General features: G+C 41.1%; 1 protein-coding gene and 1 long non-coding RNA gene across 2 annotated transcripts in view; one reads left to right on the top strand and one right to left on the bottom strand.

The window, feature by feature from the left end:
• The window catches only part of LOC122465204, a 74435-nt gene that overhangs the window by 35447 nt on the left and 16433 nt on the right, over positions 1 to 22555 (top strand). The gene's annotated exons all lie outside the window — the stretch shown is intronic.
• The window catches only part of LOC102930437 (3-hydroxyanthranilate 3,4-dioxygenase), a 52977-nt gene continuing 39185 nt past the window's right edge, over positions 8764 to 22555 (bottom strand). Inside the window, exons 7-10 of the mRNA XM_007066077.3 lie at positions 16650 to 16795; positions 15602 to 15670; positions 14040 to 14122; positions 8764 to 11768 (exon numbers count right to left, since the gene is read on the bottom strand). Of these exons, the coding sequence (XP_007066139.2) occupies positions 11690 to 11768; positions 14040 to 14122; positions 15602 to 15670; positions 16650 to 16795 (377 nt within the window). The 3' untranslated portion in view covers positions 8764 to 11689. The remainder of the gene's footprint in view (positions 11769 to 14039; positions 14123 to 15601; positions 15671 to 16649; positions 16796 to 22555) is intronic.

The raw sequence follows: 22555 nt of genomic DNA on the forward strand, positions 1-22555 counted from the left end.
TTTCTATTCTTTTTCCAAACACAAGGTCAGACACCCAAGTGGGGGGCAGGTAAGAAATGAGATATATATGTGGAAGACATATTTGCCCCTTTCCCAACATCTTTTTCTAAGGACCTTGAAGTAGGATAAATGAAAGTCAGATCCTAGGGACTACATTTATTTGAAGACAACCCTATAAGTGAACTAAGGAAGCTAGTTTTAACTCCTAATTCACTGAAATATAATTTTCACAAGTTGTACTTTTACATTTCTGTTTGTCGGACTTCTATAAAAATCAATATGGGCCACATTATTGGTATCAAATTCTGTCCTTGTATATTGCCTCTTCTTTAACAAACCTGATCCAGTGAAGTCAGTGGCAAAACTCTTATAGACTTCAGTGGTGCAAGATAAAACCTTAAAGGTGGAAAGACCTCAAATTATCCCAAGTACCTAATTCAGACACACAGGAATTAAAGAGAGTTAACCAAAGTAATTCCTTTGGACCTCATCATTCAAGTTTTAATTACCAAGCACTCAACCAGATTCCAAAAGGACAAGAATGAGTTTCTTAATTGTATTTTCATTGCTGTCATAACTTGTGCTCTAGAGGATGGAGCTAGCCTGTTCTCAGTGGTGGCAGATAACAGAACAAGGAGCAGTGGGGGAAGTCTAGGTTGGATATTAGGAAACACTATTTCACTAGGAGGGTGGTGAAGCACTGGAATGGGTTACCTAGGGAGGTGGTGCAATCTTCATCCTTAGAGGTTTTTAAGGCCCTGCTTGACAAAGCCCTGACTGGGATGATTTGGTTGGGGTTGGTCCTGCTTTGAGCAGCGGATTGAATTAGATGACCTCCCGCGGTCTCTTCCAACCCTAATCTTCTATGATTCTGTGTCCAGACAGTCAGTCTCCTTAAGGTCTTACCATCCTGGAAGCTGTCACTTCCATTGAGCAAGGTTAATAGCTTCTAGTAGTGCTGCAAAGACAAATGTAGCTGTAACCAGAGATTTCATAATATAGTAATACTCAGGCTGCTTTAGTTTTGTCTTGTATCGGGCTTGCAATTAGAGTAAAGCTACAGCACACGGGACATTAGAAACAGCACATTTAATTTGATGTACCCTGTGTTTGTTTAATCTAATTTGTCTCCATGCGCTGAGCTTTTTCAATCATTATGTTGTTGTTTATCTGTACTTGTGTGTGTGTGTGTGTGTGTGTGTGTTTGGGGAGGGGGGAGGGGTTTGAGCCAAATTCTGCTCTCAATTACTGTAGTGTAAATCTAGGGTAACACCATTATAACTGAACAGAATTTGATCCAATATCAATACAAAAGAAAATGTTTCATGTGCAAAATGATTAAAAAGGTGTGTATGGAAAATAAATAGTTTAAATGAAACACTACAATGATGTGCAAATACTTGTAGAAAATAAACCAAGAATCCCAGTTTCTCAGAATATTTTATTCTGTTTCTGTAGGTTTTTTTAAACAATGTGACTCCTGATGCCTGTGAAAGATACACATCCTAGTGAGCAAGGAGAGCTGAAGATGGCTGTTCCCTGGCCCGTGTGAAATTTAATTTGTTTAATTTGTTCCCAGCAGACAGTTGTCCACATCATAGAAACCTGGCACACTTGTTGACAGCCTCAGCTGAGAGATCAGTGATCAAATGAGCATAGGACAGTACTAATGGCAGGTCCCTCTTGGTCAGGGGGTGGCCCACTGGTAGGTGTGGGGAAGCTTTCACTGCCACTTAGGGTATGTCTACACAGGGATAAAAAACCTACGGCTGGCTTGGGTCAGTTGACTCGGGCTTGTGGGGCTCAGGATAAGAATTGCTGTGCTGTTCAGGCTTGGGTTGGAGCCCAAGCTCTGGGACCCTCCCCCCTCGCAGAGTCCCAGATCTTGGGCTCCAGTCTGACCCTGAACAGCACAGCAATTTGCAGCCCCACAGGCAAGCCCCTCGAGCCCAAATCAGTTGACCTGGGCCCGCTGCAGGTTTTTTAAGCCCTGTGTAGATGCATCCTTAGAAACCCACACTGCCTGTTCTGTGGATAAAAAAAGGACTTCCCTCTCCACGGCTGTCAGTCGGGCATCTTTCACCAGCACAGTGTGTGCATAGGCTCCCATGCCAGGCTTTCTGAGACTGCATCTTGCTTCCCTCTGAAGGAATGGAAGCTTGCAGGGAGAATGTGCCTTGTTGAAGCTGTGTTGGTCCCAGGATATGGGAGAGACGAGGTAAGTAAGTTAATCTTTCACTGCAAATTTCTTATAGGTTAAATCCCCTCCTGGCCCCACATGGCATATTTCTGAGGTTCAGAGATCCTTTAGGTGGAGAGCACCCTGCAGTCACCTTGCCATGCTGCTCAGCAAAGTTCTCTGCTTTTGCTGTTGTCCAGCAGTATATGTGGATGGAATGCATCCAGCCCCCAGAGAACACATAGGTAACTGCTCCGTCAAAACACTTGAAAATACATCCTATGTCTGTAAATAAATACGGCCTTTGCTATCAATTCTTCCTATCTCTTATTATTAAATTATAATGCACCAAATGTGATTTGAGGAAAAAGCTTAAAAACACGTGCTCTGGCATAAAACTTACTGGTACTTAGAGAAACTAATGATTAGGTGAAGATACTCAGAATGCCATATATACTCTGTAATACAAAGTATGGCACACACTGTGGCACCCAAACAGGAAAGAGGGGTAAAGGATTGCCACAGATCCAAAGGATCAGAGCTATGGCCCTATCTTTGGAGCAGTCTCTAGGAAGAACCTTTTCAGTGTGCCAGACCCTCAAGGTCTCATACTTCCTCCAGGGTAAGCCACATGGCTTCACTGCCTCCTTAGACTGGATCCTTTGGTCTGCAGAGCCCCTGCTTCATACCCTGAGCTCTGTTCAGTGAGTCCATCTGAGACAGACCGCTGATGGAGACTTGTACACTCTTCAGGGACGAACGCACCTTGCTAAGCATTTGCAGTGATGCTTAGTGTTGTTAAAACAGTAGGGTTTATTATTAGTAGGGTTTACTACTCGGGTTTATAAATCATCTGTCACCAGCAGCCAACACTTATCCCCCCACCTCACACCTCTCCATCCTTTGATCTCAAATTGATGGAGTAAAGTAATGTGAAGTCCAGAGCTGTAATTTTGTTGTCTTGATTTAATAGTAAAGCTGGTCCAGTAGTATTCAGCAAACAGTATATTGAATTTTGGTCAATTTTTGGTTGTGTCCCCTTTGAAAATCAATACAAATGTTACCAAATGTATTTAGTATTTGAAAATGTTTGCTGAACAGTAAAAAATGAACACTAGGAATCTTCCATGGGTTTTCCGCAAAATGCCTGGGCTTGTTTTTATTTTGTCATTTCAAATTTTTCACCAAATCATATGTGTTTGTTTCTGGTCACTGAATAGATGATCTATGCCCTCTAAACTGGAAGCATACCTGAGAGAAGAAAAGGAGTACTTGTGGTACCTTAGAGACGAACAAATTTATTTGAGCATAAGCTCACGAAAGCTTATGCTCAAATAAATTTGTTAGTCTCTAAGGTGCCACAAGTACTCCTTTTCTTTTTGCGAATACAGACTAACACGGCCGCTACTCTGATACCTGAAAGAGACTCAGTCTCATAAGCAAATTAGGGAAATGTGGTCTAGACTCTAAATGAAATTACTGTAAGGTGGGTGCATAAACGACTGGAAGAACATACTCAGAGGGAGATCAATTGTTCACTGACAAACTGGGAGGATATATCTGTCCTGGGTCTGGTGCTGTTCAGTGTTTTCAAGAATGACTTGATAGTGGGGTGGAGAGTATGCTTATGAAACCTTTGGATCACACCAATTTGGGAGGTTTGCTAGCACTTTGGAAGACAGGACTAGAATTCAAAACTATCCTGACAAACTGGAGAACTGATCTGAAATCAACAAGAGGACTTTCAATAAAGACAAGTGTAAAGTACTACACTTAGGAATCAAAAATCACATGCACTAATACAAAATGGGAATAACTGGATAGGTGGTAGTACTGCTGAAAAGGATCTGGGGGATATTGTGGATCATAAATTGAATGAGTCATCAATGTAATGCAGTTACCTAAATATAATTCTGGGGTTTATCAATAAGGGTATTATATGTAAAGCATGGGAGGTAATTGTCCCACTCTACTCTGCACTAGTGAGGCCGCAGTACTGTGTCCAGTTCTGGGTGCCGCAGTTGAAGAAGGATGTGGAAAAATTGGAGGGAGTCCAGAGGAGAGCAACAAAAACAACAAAAGGTTTAAAAAACCTGACCTGTGAGGAAAGGTTAAAAAAACTGGGCGTGTTTAACCTTGAGAAAAGATGCCTAGGGGAGAAGGGGGGAGGGGGGATCAAGGGATATAACATCAAGGGCTGTTATAAAGAGGACAGTGATCAAATGTTCTCCATACCCACTGAAAGAAGGATAAGAAGTAATCAGCTTAATTTGCAGCAAGGGAGATTTAAGATAGGTATTAATAAATTCTTTCTAACTATAAAGTTACTTAAGCTATGGAATAGGCTTCCAAGGGAAGTTGTGGAATCCCCTCATTGTCTAACCCATTCTTTAAAATCTCCAGTCACCTATCAGGGATGGTCTAGGTTTATTTGGTTCTGCCTCTGTGCAGGGCTGTGGAAAAGATGAACTCTTGTGTATTTTTCCAGCCCTACATTTCTGTCTTTCGATGACCGTGGCTTTGATTCTCTTTGCAAAAGAGGGAAAAGGATCAGTTCTCTTGTTGTTTCCTCTTATTGGCCTGATTCAAAACAATGATGTCAATGGCAGTGGATTTTGGATCAGGTCCTTTGTGAATAGCACAGTGTTTTAATTTATCATCACCTCTAGCATGTATCTCCCTGTGTCACACCTTCAGTTTGCTGTTGTAGGTCCATGCTGGTACATGGCTGCAAGTGATAACTGAAATCTCTGCTCATTTTCTCTTTCCTACGGCTCCAACTGCTAACAAGCTCTCCTCCTTTCTAGCCCACAGATGCATTGTTGAAAGACAAGGTCAGTACAGCCAGCAGCACTGAAATGAGCACACAAACTGTTTAATCAAACAGGTGTATTCACACTTGGAAGCTATTTGTTTTGAATGATGTAGTTCAGCTTCATAGCTTTGGGAGTAAGCCAACACCTAGGGCTTGGATTCAGTTCAAACCTTTGTTTATGAAGCTTTTATTTTAGATACATTCTATTTCATTTAACACTCACCAACTCCTTCCCAGACTGATTGGTAAGAATGACCTGGGGGAGGGCGATTGAACTCTGAAAACTCAGTTCAGATACTCACCCTGATGTTAAAATAGTGGTGTTCACCCAATAATTACCCACTGGGTTTTTCCTGTTTGGACTTTCTTCTTCAGTACAGGAAAGGTCACAACAAGTGTAGTCATCCTGTGGTAAACGTACTGCCAGACCAAGAGGTAGACTATCAGTGGTCCTACAGTCCAAAGCAGGACTGTGTTTTGATTACCTCCACTGTGTATTGTGTGCCAAGACACAGATACCGATGGCACTATTATAATTGATGGAACCTCTGCATCTAATGAAATGTATCCATTCTATTGTTTCTTTTGTGTTCTTAACTTTTTATTATGGCAAAGTTACATCTTACATTACTTGTTCAGAATCAAGTTAATAGTCAAAGAATATGGCTAAAAATTCTGATTTGCTGGCTAATGAGCTATCCTCCTATGAGTACTCTAGAAAGAGTGACCAAATTTCTAAATACCTGTGCTCTTTTCGGCATTTCTCTTGTGTACGTACTTGACATGGAAGGTTGGTATGGAAGCTGTTCCCTTACAAGAACTGTCTGTATTTTATTCTGTCACTATTCTGTAGGAGAAGGGGGTCCAATTTTTCCACCAATGTGCAATACATAGCTAAGCTGCTAACACTAAGAAAGGAATTAATTTGTCATTCTGTTTAAAATGCCGATCCTTTACTGGAGCATTAAGTAAGCAGGTTGGGCATCTCTAGGAAGCTGACATTTTGTTATCAAATGAATCTCTTTAATATTTTCCGCCCAAAACCATCTAATTCCTGGACACAACTACCACATGCACAAGTATGTTCCCCTTTCCCCTCAGTGCCTCCAATAGAGCATCTCCCTAGTATCAAAAATATGATGGATCTTAACTGGAGTCAAATGCCATCTGTAAAGGAATTTGGAGCCTTTATTGAGTCTGCATTTCCTGATCAAAACTTATTTCCTACATCACCAGTTCAATTTTTCAAAGCACTGCTGTCTTTGGAATTCTTAGTAAAAACAGTGCCAGGTCTATTAACTATAAATGGCTTCAGTTGTTTTTTTGGTGTTTTTTTTTCCCCCTCTTAACCTCTTGAAATTATAAATTGAATCTTCAAGCTTTACATTAACATCTGCCAATTTTTAAATTAAGTCTGGCATTACTGGGTGCTTCAGATCTGTCCCCAAACTATAAAACCTAAAGTACAAGTAGTGTACAAAGGTTCACATCTACTGGAAGTGAAACGCACAGGCTTTATCTGTTACAAGCTTTATATTTTACACAGTAGGCTTTCTGTCTTTTAAATTATTTTTCAATCCAGCAATCAAACTAAGATATCTTCTGAATGAATGCATTATTGCTCTTGATGAGAACTATACAATTACAATCATTCTGTATTACTCTGATATACTAAGGATATTCTCAAATTTTTAATTGCAACTCCAAGCCAGGTACTAGCTGTTTCTGAGTAATGGTGGTAATACTTTACATTAATATCATCTTTCTGTAAGCAGGGGCAGAAACATGGGGGAATGGTGCTCCCACACTTTTGACCTCACATGCACTATACATTTGGGGTCACACTGCATGGTGGACAGAATTTTATTCAGAAATGCACCGGGGTCCACCGCAGTATGGGTGGAGTACCTGCACTTGCAAAATCAGGGCTACCCGCTCAGTTGGTCACAGAGTGGGGAACAGAACCAAGATCTCCTGAGTCCTGACTCTCAGCCTTTTGCTGTAACCAAAGTACAACACTGCTTCCCCAAACCAGTAAAACCATACCAAAAATCCTACCCTGCTACTTTGTGCCCCACCCACAAGTCGCCTCAATGGTCAGGTACATGCACTTTTGACTAACTGTTAGAAAACAAAGAGAACATCAAACCCTTCAAGTTCACACTTTTGAAATCAGTTTGTGTGATATGCTATTTGATATAGCTTATTATTGAATATAGATTACATGGCTTCTGGTTTTTTTCTTCATGGTATAGGTAGCATTTTGAAGTATGGTTTTTTACCCAAATGACTAAGTTTAAATGCAGAAACTAAGACTATTAAAGGTCATGGGATTGTAGTTAATGTTGACCAATACCAAGTCAAAAGACAAACTCTCACAGGGCCTCCTTCTAGAGATAATAAACCCAGAACTAGGGAGCTCTGAGGAAGGATATGAGATCAACAGTGCATTGACTTACTTTGTTATTTCAGTGCTTGATCCTGCAAAGGTGCTGAGCATTCCGTGAAGTGCTACATGTCCTCAACTCACATGGATGACAATGGAAGTTGAGGGTGCTTAGCACCTAGCAGGCTCAAGCACAATATGTTGAATCCTTTTCTAACCTGTTTCCTTTTTCTAACTTTGCTGAGTCAGGTCTCCATCAAAAACTCAACAAAATCAGTGGGAGCCCTGCTGTTGACTTCTGTGGGTTTTGGATTGTCCCTTCAGACTTGCTGAATGTCTTTGATTGGCTAGCCCAGTTTGTACTTCCACTAGCTAGCTTGTTGGCACCCTGTCTTTGCAGCCCTGCCTTTGTTTTTGATATTCAGTATGAAATTTAATTCGCCCTTTAGTTACTCATTTTAACTCAATTCCTCTTATGCATCAGCTCTGTTTTACTTCGAGTCTGACCAGCTCTTATTTTGAAGGTTGTGCTGTTAAGGAATAGTTCCATCACTATTTGTGTCTTCAGTTAGAAATAAACCATGACTGACAATCTTAACAACTGGAACTAATTTGAATTTGTTCCTTCAAATGCAGTCTAGGTTGGTAGCCACAAAAAACCCTGAAAAATCCATGTAGGAAGTATAAGCTTTCATGAACACATGACATTTTGTAGGAACCTCTTAAAATGCATAGATAACTCAATTTATCTCTCTCTTTATGTGAATGTGAAGTTTGTTTTCTATGCATCTGTTCCATAAAGTGAGTGTGGGTGGTGGGGAGCTGAAAGCACTGTACAATGAGCATTTTAAACTATAAAATGGGAGGCTACTTCTTCCACTGTGCAACATTTAGGCCATGTCTACTCTCCCACTTATGTCAGTATAACTTATGTCGCTCAGGGGTGTGAAAAAACACCACCCCGAGCGACATAAGTTACACCGACATAAGCACCAGTGTGGACAGCGCTATGTCTTCTGACAGGCTTCTTCTGCCAACATATCTGCCGCCACTCATTGGGGGTGGTTTAATTATGTCAACGGGAGAGCTCTCACCCGTTGGCATAGAGCGGCTACACGAGAGATCTTACAGCTGTGCAGCTGCATCGGTACAGCTGTGCTGCTATAAGCTCTCTAGTGTAGACATAACCTCAGATTAAGATCTATTTACCACGTGTGAGTAAACTTACCACTCTTAGTGTGTAGGAGGACAAAGGCTCGGCTACAGGGCAGATTTTCTGAACACTGAGCTGACTGGTCTGATATCCTACTTCTGGTAGGGGCCTGGAACCTGATTATACTTCAGAACTATTCAGGGATAGTCAATTATTTTTTGTCAAGGTCCAAATTTCTTGGTCAAGGTATAGTCAAGGTCCAGACTCCAGAGAAGAAAATAAAAAAAATGATGATAATAAGTAGTAAATAAAAAGGTTTTGGGGCCCATTCAAAGGCATCTGGCAGTCCAGATTTGGCCCAAGGTCCGCCTATTGACTACCCCTGCTTCAGAGGAAGTAGTAAAATTCACCCTTGCTTGTATTGTTGTTCAAGAAGGAGGAATTCCTTCCTGATCCTTTACAAGCAATCAGTTTATGCACTGAAACATGAGATTTGGTTACTCTTAAACCAGTCATAGCTCAAGTAAAAATGTTCTTAATGATAAAATTATCCTGTGTTTTTTAAAATCAGGCTCCACTATTTATCAGTGAATTCTACATGTTGCATAGAGAATGATTTCTTTTTATTGGTTAAAACTGTACTGCACTTTAATTTCACTGGGCCAAACATATGCTTCTCCCACTGAAAATTTTCTCGCTATGCCTGTTCCAATAGACTGGAAAACATTGGTGAGTACTTGTGACTTCCTTATTGTGCTGGGGATTACTCCTTTTTATCGCAGTGGTTGCTTAGTGGGACCAGGCTGTTTGTTATGATCAGATGCCGATGTTCAGCAGAATCTTGCCAATCAGCACTCTTTCTAATTGTCCCCACATTTTAACAAGTTTAGTACCACAGTGATGCCATGAGCACTTATATAATTAAGACTTAATTGGACAACTGGTATAAATGGCATAACTCCACAGACTTCAATGAAGTTATGCTAATTTGCATCAGTGAAGGATCTGGCTCCATTGTTGTTATAAAAGAAGACAAAAATATATAAGGAAGTTATTTCTAAATACTATAATGAAAACAATTTAAAACATTACAATATCTAAAAAGGTACATACAGGGTTTAATCTTTCTCCCAGGCTTGAGCAGGCTCAAGCATACATTATTGATTATCTTGCTTTACTTGTTGTTTGATCACTCATGCCCTGATCCTGCCAGGTGATGAGCACCCTCTGCCCCTACTGACTTCAATACTCAACACCTTATGGGTCAGACCCTAATCCTAGTCCTGCTTGAAGATGGTGCCAAAACTCCCATTGACCTCAGTAGGAGCAGGAGTGTCCCTTACTCACTGAGGAGATAGTTCCGCTTAACCATGTGAATAACTTTAGTCACATGAGTAATTCCTATGAATTTAATGGGAATTATTCATATGGTTAAAGTTACTCACATGTGCAAGCACAGCAGGACTGGACCCTAATTAGCCAAATTCAGTTATTCACAATGGGTCTCACAGTTGTGAGTGGGAATTAGGTTCTGTTGTACTCTCTAATGGAAAAGCTTCTAGAGTGAGCCTTCCATAAGAGTTAAGGATTAAAGTCATTCCATCTGACATCTTCTCCCCAAAGGAATGAATAATAGCATAAAAGAGATATGACAGCTCAGTTTAATAAGCCCTGTAGGTGGTAGGCAGAAATACTGAAAATCTATAGGCAGGAACAGTCTGTTTTTAATTTACATTATTAGTATAATTGGAAATATTCAAGCTACAGTAATTTTAGATTTTCACAAACATACAAATGTTAAGATTTGGTAACACCACCTTTCTAACTAACTTGTTTTTCAATGTTTCAGTAGTAAAAGGATCCAATATGCAGGCCCATGTAAAATCTTTGAGACCCCAGAGGAAACCAGTGAAAACCACTTGTCATGCCCGATATTTCCAAAGTAAAAATCAAGTGGGGAGTAGCGGGGGGTATCCCTTTCAGGTTTTCGAAGGAATAGCTGGTCACCTTAAAATGAGGTTTTGGCATTTGGAGAACTACAAGCAGACCTATCTGTGTGCTTTAGAGTCATATTGCCACAATATGAGTGGATATACATACAATACTGTATGTTGTATGAAGTATTACATGATATGCATGATATGTTCCCTACCAGATTTTCATAGGCTCAGGTCAAGCTGTACTGTTATCTTTTTGATCTCTTTTAATTTACTTGAAAACATGAACACTGAGGGTCAGCTACAACTGCAGTCTCTGAAGGGGTGTTAGAGGAGTACAAGGACCAGCCCCTTCTTATGCTGCAAAATGGCAAGTGGGGACTGGGTGATGGCCCCATTTGCACCCCACTGCAGTTGTCTGTACAGGACTGTGTATGTGACAGCTGCATATCTCACACGTGCACCACTGAGCTCACAAAATGATTGTAACTTAAAGGTATGGTCTCGCTCTAAATCCTTTAATGTAGTCACATTGGGCCACACCTATGGGTCCCAGTGGGGAACCGTTACTCACATGAGTCGTCCCACTGAAGTCCTTGAGCTACTAGAAGAGACTCCTATTTGGAAAGGTCTTTAATTTGCTGTAATTGGGATTCACAGATTCATAGGTTCCAAGGCCAGAAGGGACCACTGTGATCTAGTCGGAGCTCCTGTATAACACAGGCCATAGAACTTCCCCCAGATAATTCCTAGCACGAATCTTTTGGAAAAACATCCAGTCTTAATTTAAAAATTGCCAGTGATGAAGAATCCATCACAACCCTGGGTACATGTTCCAATGGTTCATTACTCTCACTGTTAACAATGTACACCTTATTTCCAGGATGAATTTGTCTAGCTTCAGCTTTCAAGATCAAGTATATAAATCTGTATATTTGACTGCATTACTTAAATCAGTTTCACATTTCTTTTGGAATAATGAGTGTTCTGCGTTTTAACCAAATAGCTCATAGCTGTCAGTTTATCGTGCAGCCTATAGTATGCAAGCTTTACGTTTAATTGGATCTATTGCTTGAAACCAAAATTTAATTGTAACCTTTTTATTAGACATGTAATTCAGTTTACAGTTGTTTACTGTAGCCCTGTCAGCACCATCTTTAAAATTATCTATGTGGGATAAAGTTTTTGATCACCAATGTTTAGTTTATATTCCCAGAAATTAGGCATAGGGTCTTTTGTGTATTGGGTCTTGAGCAATGTAAAGAGCAATGCATCCTTCCTCTCTCTTCCAATGGTACCTTCAAAAATACAAAGAGAGAGAGATTATATAATGTAAATATTAATGTATTTGTAATGTAGGGGAAAATAATGGGGCCTAGTTCTGATCACACTTATACTGGTCTCATGCTGGTATAATTCCATCGACTTCAATGGAGTTTCTCTTCACAGACACTGATATAAGAGAGGTCAGAACTGAGTTTAGGAAGCCAGACACAAATTAAACAAGATGAAATATTCAAGTAGGGAAAGGACGACATTCTGCTTTGTTACATGGGGGTAGCAGCAGAGTAACTCCACTGAGCACTGAATTTAGTTCAAAAAGTCCAGATCTGAACCAGGATTTCAAACATCTGAACCAGGATTTCAAACACCTAAAAGTTCAGGAATGTTTGCATTTGGTATTGCGGTTTAGGGCCATCTCTCTTACTCATATACTTATTTAATATCTATTACAGTATTGACCAGAGGCCACAGTCAGGATCATGGCCCCGTTGTGCTAAATGCAGTCCATATGTATAGTAGGAGAACCCCTGCCCCAAAGAGATTACATTTAAAGGTCCCAATCCGATATGATCTGCCTGGGTGGACCTTTTCGACCAGGCTTAATCCCACTGACTTCAACTGGATTCTAAATGGACCCACTCTCATTGATCAGATTGCAGGATTAGGGGCTAATTTAAGACAGGTGGGTTCAAAAACCGTAGGAGGGTACGGTAGAGGGAGGAGTGAGTGAGTGTAAGAATCACATGTTTATAGAGAATAATTTGGAGACAGCACTGTATTGTCAGGACAAAATTAAAAGCTGTCACTTTAGATTTTGCTCTGCTTTAATAGACAAATAAAATGAGGCCAACAACAGTCATGGAAAACAGCATGTTATAGGGCCAAAGCAAAATGATTTCAAATCTAGAACAATCCTGAGTTTGTAAAGAGATGAAATAGAGGATCTAATAACATTTTTATACCTCACATTTTTATAAATCTAAGAAATTATAGTTACTATTAAAAAAAATCTGCATGGCACTAAAATATTTTGTAAGTTACAGTATAAAGACAATAGAACAAGATCATACACTACTGGGAAAATATTTAATCAAATAGACGGCATATGCCAAAGGGTAACAATATTCGGTGTAGCACTTGTTATAAAACAAGGCAAAGGGGGCATGGGGCCCTCTGGCAGAGTATTTAGTGAAATACTTAGATGTAACTTCTTATAGTGTTTTGGGTGGAAGTGGCCGGTGTGTTAATAGAATTATAGATTTTTGTCTTAACTGTCGACATTGAACATGATTTTTGTGTGTGTATACTCTGCTGTTATCTATCACAATGATTCTGTATTAAATCCTATTTAAAATGTATTAAAAAGATGACTAAGCTTACTAGATAAGTGGCCTGACTTTATAGTTCTGTGCACAGTTAGATGGTTTCAAGTCTTCAGACAAGGTTTTTAGTGTTATAGGATGTTAATATAGTAGATAGAATATCAGAAAGATTTTTCTTGAGCTAGTGTTCCTCCATAGGAAAGAAAAAACGTTATCACTATCATCTTCCTGTACCCCGCTGTACCTACCAATGTGCATGCATTATCCTTTATTTTTTGAGGATGGGTGCTTTCTCTGCTGGGGTGCCTGTGTCACTTTTCACAAGACTTGGCTGGAAAATGACATTCTTCCAACTAAAATATTTTCCATTCTCCACTGGAAAACTTCTCATCAACTCTCCTTTGCAAACATCTTGTCTGTCAGCAGCCTACTTAGGGATGGCCATGCCATGATCCCATTTCCTCACGAGGATAATGCACATGGGAGAAAGCTGTGTTCCTGAACTGGCATCTAGATAGTTGGTGTTCATATACACCAGTTAGATCTGGTATCATGCTCAGGAAGTCACCTTCTGAAGGATATGGGCTCTGGCTCCCCACCACTTTACCTGTACATATGGGCTTTTCTGTATCCTGGTTTTTCCAATGCTTTTAGTGAGAGCTATTTTCTCTCCCTGACTCCTCAAGAGAGGTTCTAGACTGATCTGTCAGCGCCACCACATTTCCTCCTCAATGCCCCTTTGTTTGAGTAATATTGCCTATGCAGATACCGTATTCATTGGGGCTATATTCTGATGTGCCAGTTGACACATACCCTAGTACGTAGTGAATGAGTCTATTTGCTAGAAGTTTTGTGCAGCTGCCTTGCTCAAATAGGCATGCTCACTGGTCTCCTGTGTATCCCAGTACGGAATTGGGACTTTTGTTGCCAAAACCATGCATAGAACCATTGTTCTGCACTCACCTAGACAGGGCAGGGATGAGCAGGCTGTCACCAGCAGCTAGACTCAGTGTTTTACCATCCATAGTAACAACAGATGTGCCTTCCTGAAAGACAAGAACAAGTAGTTGGCTTTTAATTCTTTGTGTGCTGTCCCTGGCAGAAAGAAAAAGGAACCACTTAGTAAGAAGTAAAGCCTACCAGGAAAATCTAACATTTCCACAGAAATAAAGCTTGAAAATGGCTCTGTTCTACGTGGCCTTTGTTAAAACTTTAGCAGATCTTCCCTGCCTGACAGTTAGCAGCAATAAAAACAAGAGGAAAGGAGTACTTGTGGCACCTTAGAGACTAACCAATTTATTTGAGCATGAGCTTTCGTGAGCTACAGCTCACTTCATCGGATGCATACTGTGGAAACTGCCATTATGCTCAAATAAATTGGTTAGTCTCTAAGGTGCCACAAATACTCCTTTTCTTTTTGAGAATACAGACTAACACGGCTGTTACTCTGAAACCAATAAAAACAAGGCTTCACACTTCATAGTCCCTCAGGTTCCCCATGGCTGATTCATTGCAGCTAACCTAACAGCCCACTGATCAATATACCTCCCTGAAAATCACAGGGCTAGACTCCTGGAGTATTTTTCAAGTTTCTTTTTTAGATTCCTCAAATCCCTTTTGAGATTTGAAAAGCAGTTCACAAGTCAATGGAGAGCTGACAAAAATTACTGATAGGACCCCATTGAAACTGAAATGGACTCATCACTATCCTGTCAGACAGCAGTACTTTGAGACGTCAGATTCTTGCCAGCATTAACAGGGTCTTGCCTGCTGTATCATTTATCAGCAGTACAAACAAGTTCCCTTTGAGGTTTTTTTTTTTGTTTGAAACTAGCATTTGATGGTCAGTCTCTGCGAATTTAAAAAGAATAGGAGGAACTAGTGGGACTGTCTGGCAGCCTGCCTGATGTGTAAATGGGAACTTTTTCTTCTGTTCTCTTTTCTGCTGGGCTGCAAATCTTCTCTGCTTTGTTTCTGTGATCCTTTAGGTTAGTTCCTGTCCCAGGATCCCTGCTCTTAAGGGCTGCTGAGCCATAGAATAGGTACCTCTACTATTTCACTTTCAAGTAGACAAATTGTTACACAACCATGCAGATCTACTTCAGAGTCCTACCTGATTCCTCCATGGGAAGGTCAGCAGACTGTGTGTATAACTAGGTCAGGTGCTCTGTAGGGCCAGGGGAGGGACAGCAGAGGAAAGATTCCTGCAGTCCATGGTATGTCCTCCGTGGATCTGGGGGAGGGATGCTGGCAGGAATCTAACCCCATCCAGGATGTGGTGAGGGATGGTAGTGACCCCTGATCAGTCCACCATGGGAGAGGAGGAAGAAGGGTTACTTTTCAAGCACTGATGAATGACTGATGGTTTGAAATGGACTCACAGGTGGTTCCTGGGCTAGGGAGTCTTCTTAGAGAAGGAATATAAAATTTCTTTTTCTTGCCCATGGCTAGGAAGTTTTCTCACAGAGTGATCTGTTCCAGATCTAAATACAAACCCAGACTTAGTCCGTAAGCATGTCACTTACCAGCTGCCATATCCAGATATCGGCATTCGTTTTGCTTCCTTCACTTACTCCTTGTCCATAAACTACAGCCTAAAACATAAAATGGGGAAAAAGTCGTGGATTTTATCCAGAGACTGAAGTATATGTGACTCTTCCTACAGTATGTAAAACATTTTATTTTTAGGGGAAGTGTTTTTAGAATGCGAGATTATTTTACCTACACTGTTGGAATTCACATTACATTTGCTAATCTCTTAAAGATACCTACTGATAAAAGGAGAACTGATCACACCTGCCACTCCTTATGCTCCTCCATATCCTCACTTATCTGTTTCTTTTGCCTCCTCCCTCTCTCAGCTTTGCTTCTTTATTCTTGCCACCTCCTACTCTTGGAACAAACACCCTCTCTCCCTGCACCATGGGGCCTGATCCAAAGCCTGTTGAAATCAATAGGATTTTTCTCATTGACTTCAAAGGGCTGGAAATCAGGCTCTGTGTGTCCTCCTTTTCCTCCTTCAAAGCCTTATTATTCCTGCTGTCTGCATTGATCTCTCTGACAGCATTTCCATGCCGTCTGTCACTGGAACTGTCTCATATCTCTGAGTGTGATTCCAAGTTCTCCAGGGAAGACATGTTACTTTCTACATGCTTTGTAAAGGACTGTGTATGTTGAATAGCCACCAGATGCTAACAACTTTACTTTTATGTGGGACTGATTTTGAACTGGTGGTCTAGACATGAAAGGCTCTTCCACTGCTGATCACCTGGATCAACCAGTCCCCTATCCTCCCCTATTTTATGATTAAAGAGAGAAATCACACGATTAACAAATCAAAGTTGGCCTTGGTGCCAAGAATGTTATCTGAAATGAAGGGGGTATAATGAACAATTTTAATAGCATTTTTCTACTTATTAATTTTATGTAAGAAAAATGTGGGAGCGGTTATCAAAACAGACATGGAAATGGTTGCCTAATTCCCAGTGATGGCCAATGGGAGTTGGGTACCTGACTGCCATTTGAGCCTTTGAACATTTTCCCATGTCTCTTGAAAAAAATAAAAGCTTCTACCTCTGTCTCAAAATTGTCTCCAAACACGGTCAAGGATTTCTTCTGATTTATTTCTCCACGATGATCATTTAGCCAGATTTGGAAGGGAAATGGATCCATGACTCCAGTGGCATTTAGTGGGAAAGGGGTGTCTTTCAGGAGATCATCTGCAACCAAAGCAAAATGTTAATAGTAGTGAAGCTCTCTTCCACTTGATCTTTGCTGATAGTTCTAGACCTAAGCCAGTTGTAAACACAGATGTCGACTAATGAGGAAGCCAATGACAAGCAATGTGTGCTGTTATAGAATCTTAATTTTGTATCTCATGTTATGGGTATATGCATGTTTCTGTGCACTGATGGAATGGCACTTTCCATAATAGGGCTGGTAATTATGTTTCCCATATGCTTTAGACTGATAACAAGACCAAGCACATAGGCCTTATCCAAATCAGGGCTCGTAGCCTTCTTTCAATCTCTTTTCAAAAGTGGTTTGCATGAACACATAACACAGTTAGGGTATTGCAATTATATTCAGAAATTATGCTATAGATATACAAGGGTGCAAAGCTTGTTGCATATTTTCTGCTAGCAGGTTATTCATGCCCTTTCCACACTGGTCCCTAAAACAGGTAAAATCATGCAGCTAGGCTGATTCTCATCTCTATGACTTCAGTATGACCTCTGTGTAAATAAGGCCTGTTTTTCACATATTCAGCAACAGAATTCTCTTCATTTCCTCTCCACCATGTGTTCTGAGGCACTATGAAGGTTGCGTTGACCAGAGTGAAACAAATCAATTTCACAGTCTTAAATTTAATAAAGAATCTTTCTCATGATGTTCATGCAGTTGTGGTTGGAATTAATTTCCAGTAATTCTCCTTCATATTTTAAAATAGCTAGAGGGCTGAATGCAGCTTCAGTTTTGCTAATGAGGTTCAAGGTTTGTGTCTTGAGTTGCTGTTATTTGAAATTAACTTCAATGATCCAAAATTATTGGAGGGCTGGAAAAAAACCCTGCTGTATAGCGAGACTTAAAAAGTTCAAACTGTTTATGTTATCAAAAAAAGATTGGACTTGATCATGATGTAGAAGTACTTTCATGGGGACACAATAGCAGGTAATAAAAGGCTCTTTAATCTAGCAGAAAAAGGCATAACAAGAACCTGTGATTGGAAGTTAAAGATGGACACATTCAAATTAGACATTAGGCACAAATTTTTAACAGAGAAGGTGAATAAACATTGGTACAAATTACCAAGGGAGTTGGTGGATTCTCCATCTCTTGATGTCTTCAGATCAAGACTGTCTGCCTTTCTAGAAGACGTGCTTTAGTCAAACACAAGTTACTGAGCTACATACAGGGGTAACTGGGTGAAATTCAATGGCCTATGTATTGCAGAATGTCAGACTAGATGATCTAATTGTTTCTTCTGCTCTTAAAAATCTATGAATCCATCAACCCCCAGTGAAGTGCAGAGATAATGCAGTTATCTCAGGCTATGTCTACACTGGCAATTGAACGACAACGGCACTCTCCTGCTCACAAAGCTAACCCCGCTGGTTGGGGGTGGAAGTTTTTTATTGGCAGGAGACAAAGAGCGGCTACACTGCATGCTTTAGGCTATGTCTACACTACACCGCTTTTGTGTCATTACAGCCATGCCTCTAAGGCTAGGTCTACACTGGCAATTGAATTGACAAAACTTTTGTCTTTCAGAGGTGTTAACTCCCGCCCCGCCCCCGTCCCCGGAAGACAAAAGTTTTGCCAGCGACAAGTGCCAGTGCGAGCAGCACTTTCTTGGCAGGAGCTGCTAGGTAGAATGTTCTGAGATGGGGTGGAAAATGCCTCTGGGATGTTTTTTCAAGTAATAATCCCACGTAAGTAGACACAGGAAAAAAAAGCCGCCCACTATTTCACAGACATTTCCCATAGTCACAGTCCTTTGTAGCAGGATGCAATTTATTGCCATGCACGTTTGCATTAACGCAGCCCCAATGGTCGACTTCCCCACTCCAAAGTGATTCGCGACCAGCTGGTAGCAGTCTGGAATTGCTAGCTTCCACACAGCGATTGCCACATGCTTCTCTATCGAGAAGGCAGCTCTCATTCTGGTGTCCTTGCGCTGCAGGTCTGGGGCCAGCTCAGTACACAGTTCCAGGAAGGTGGCTTTACGCATCCAAAAGTTCTGTAGCCATTGCTCTTCATCCCACACCTACACAATGATGAGATCCTACCATTCAGTGCTGGTTTCTCTAGCCCAAAAGCGACGGTCTATCCTATGCAGCTGCTCTGTGAATGCCAAAAGCAATGTAAAGTTGCTGCTATCCATATCATGCAGAATGTCGGGTGCCTGTAAGTCTTCTTCTGTCAGTAATTTCACGATTAACTGCACTGCCATGCACAATGTCCTCATGACACTTAACAGAGCATAGGAGAGCAGTGCGGGATCCATCCCATCTCACAAAGATGCCAGGGTGCACAGCAGAAAATGGCCGTTGTAAAAATGCCACGAAAGAAAGCTGGAAGCCCATGGAGTTCTGGGACACAAAGCAATGCAACATGGGACATTTAGTCAGGTCCCAAGATGTGTCACGACCCGCTCCGCCTTCCCACAACCCCTAGCGACAGATGGTGTTGCCCTGCACTGTGGGATATGTACCCACAGTGCATTGCTCACACTGTCGATGACGGCGCCCCCAGTGTGGATGTCATCTGTCGCCAGAGGGGGCTAGTGTGAACAAGCTTTTCTGATTTTATTAAGTCAACTTTTGGATGTCGATATAAGTGTAATTGACAAAACTTGGTAGTGTAGACAAAGCCTGAGTCCCAGCAAAGATAATGTTGTGAATTTTAGAAATGCAGTTTCATTCTGTTGACTATATGATGTTCTCCTTCCTCTTTTCTAGAAATTACAAACCTCACTGAATGTGTTATCACACCATGGTATCCTGAATGTAAATTGCCACCATTTTTTCCCAGAAGGTCAGTGCATGAAATGCAATGCACTGTGTTAAAGAAGCTATCACAGTTTAATGGCTCATGATATGCACAACGTATTTGCAGCCATAGTCGTCCTCAAGAAAATTTGGACAAGGTAGAACCCCTTTCAGCAGCTTTTGATCTAGAAACATCCTCTTCTGCCACATAAATTAAAATCTCTATTATATCAATGCATGTTAAAATAAACAGGTTAACAAAGCTCTGTTTATAAGCAAACCATTTATTTTTGTAATGATTCTCTCCATTATATAGTGTTAAGACCAAAAGAAGGAATCTTTTGGTTAAAGCTCTTTTTACTTAACATTTATTTTAGCAAAAGGCATCTTATTCTGTCTTATCCAGCACAGTTGTTGAACAATTTTGTTTTTGTAAAACAAAACAAAGCAGAAAATCCCCTAGAAACGGAGTGACACTATGAGGAAAAATATGACAGAAACTCAGTTTACTTTAAGGTGGGATTGCCAACACTAATAAGAATTAATTCTATTTGTATGGTTATTGCATGGTGTCACTACAGGGCAAAGTAAAGATTGTCTGGGTGCCTTAACTGTCCATTTTCATACCTAAATATATTTGGGTTTCTTTTAGGTTTAATTTTAATTCTGAATTTCCTAGGTTCATAATGCTTGGTTTTGGGATAATTACCCCATGCACGTAATGTTCTTCATCCTTAAATTATAAATATAGATTCTCAACCTCAGCTGCATCTTAACATCGGTTTTTTTGGCTGGGAATGTATGTAAAATATTTTTATAATTCATATCTACACATAAAAGCAGAGAGAAATTGAAGACATTCCACCATGGTACTTAGTGCAATTAGTGTTCTAATTGATTTTTAAATGCTTTGTTTGGTTAACAGTAATAGTCTGCTTTATTGAGCACTATTTAGATAGCTGAGTTATTTCCAATGTCACAGAACATACGGCACTGTTTAATTGGAAAAAACTTTCTGGAGCCCAACAAGTGGCTTAGTCGTAGTGCTCCCTATCATGTGGGAGACCTGAACATGGTGCCAGTGTTTCACAATCCAGGCTGATATGGGAGGAGAATAGTGAGATTTATCAGCAAGTTGAGCTCCTCTTGGGACATTACTTGGCAATGAGACACTTGGTTTCCAGTTGTTAAGGTTCCCAGTGAGAGGCTTAAAAGGGAGTACAGTGCTCTTGGTCTGGAGGAATAGTGGCAATAGTTTGGGAGTTTGAGGGTGACCATAGAGATAGTTTAAGCAAGGGAAACTGGGGGTCTTTGTGGGTTTAAATGAGATGCGAAGAGCCCTGCAAGGAGAAAACCCCCTACCTTGTTTGTGTTTCTAAGCAAGAAGTGGAAACTGATCCAGAAATGGAAAGAGTCAGTCTGAGTATGGGCCCAGGAGCTGATTATAACCCAGGATCTGCTGCTCACTCATTGTGGGGCCCATTTTGCTAGCCTTACTCATGCTAGTGTCCCACTGATGGACTCCAATGTGGCGGCCAACAGGGTGTCAGAACTTATGGTTGGTATAGGCCTGCAGCAAAATTACTACCGCACCCTCTGCCAAGGCAAGTGTGACGCAGGGAAGGGCTTGTAGTTCTGAGGGGTTGTCGCAGGCCCAAAGAGGCTCAGTCTGGGGTATTGCACTTTATATGCCCTGCCCGTCCCCCCTGCTTGCAGCTGTGGTGAAAGGCACACTGTCGCCCTTAACCAGTGGTTTCAGTTAAATCCCATATGAGATGGGGGATAATGTTACTTTCAGGCAGGAAGGCTTAAATTCACAAAGTACTTCAGTGCCTAAGTCTGGGTCTAGGCATCCAAGTCCCAGTTCTAGGCTCCACTGTGATTCACAAAACTCCCGCTGAACTCTGTAGGTACCTAAACTTACTTGGCACCTACGTTTCCGCAGTAAATAGTTCCTTAGGCACCTGGGCTTCTGCCCCTGGGCATGCACACTAGGCATCACTCTAGGCATCTGGTCGCCTGTCCCCGCCTAAGCCCGCAGTGATTCACAAACCAGGGGAAGATGGGCGTTCAGCCGCTGAACTCAAGAGATTGGATAGGCAGGCTCCAAGGCTGCCTACTGGATCTGGCCTCTCAGGTGAATTCAGACAAAACAGTGGAGGAAAGGGAGGGAAGTAGAGGAGGAGGATGACTACTTTTGTAACTTTCAGTCAATGGCTAGAGTACTCACCTGGGATATGGGAGACCCCTGGTTCAAGTTCCCCCTACAGCTGATGAGGAGAAGAGAGTTGAACAGTGATCTACCTTTCAGGGGCATTCTGATGAGATATTCTCATAGGGGGGCTCCCGCAGTCTCTGTTGAAGCTGTTGCATTGTGGATAAATACTTAGGGGCATTTGGGCCAGAGAGAGAGTGCACAAACATGAGAACGAGTTTATAGCATGGTACCTAGAGCACTCATCCAGGATGTGGGAGACCCAGCATCCAGTCCCCCTGCTCCAATGACTTTTAATTATTTATCCACAGTGGAACAGCTTCAACAGGAGAGATTGAGGGAGCCCCCCATTACAGGCAAGGTAAACAGGCATTTCATTACAACTTAACAACCAAAGGAGCTGAGTGTCTCTTATCACCCAATGGCTTTTGTTTTGATAGGACCGCTTATGTTTATGTATAGTTTGTTCTTTTGCTTTAACTAATCTCTAAGCAAATTGGTCTCTTGATACTTCCTTAACATTTGATGTGCTAATGGTACTATGAGACAAGTAGCAAACACAAATTAATTTATTGGGGGCAGTGGAACAAACAGGCAAAATGTAAGAAGACAGTACTTTCAAACTAGACAGCCAAAAGCATTAGTATATTTATCCCCCAAATGCCACATCCTTAAGTGGAACATCAACTCTAATATTTTCGTACATGTCCTAATATTGAAGAGCTTCATTAGAAGAGTTCAATAGTTAGGTCCATTTTTATAGTTCATTACTA

The sequence above is a fragment of the Chelonia mydas genome, chromosome 3 (assembly GCF_015237465.2).
Source record: "Chelonia mydas isolate rCheMyd1 chromosome 3, rCheMyd1.pri.v2, whole genome shotgun sequence".
Classification (NCBI taxonomy): domain Eukaryota; kingdom Metazoa; phylum Chordata; order Testudines; family Cheloniidae; genus Chelonia; species Chelonia mydas.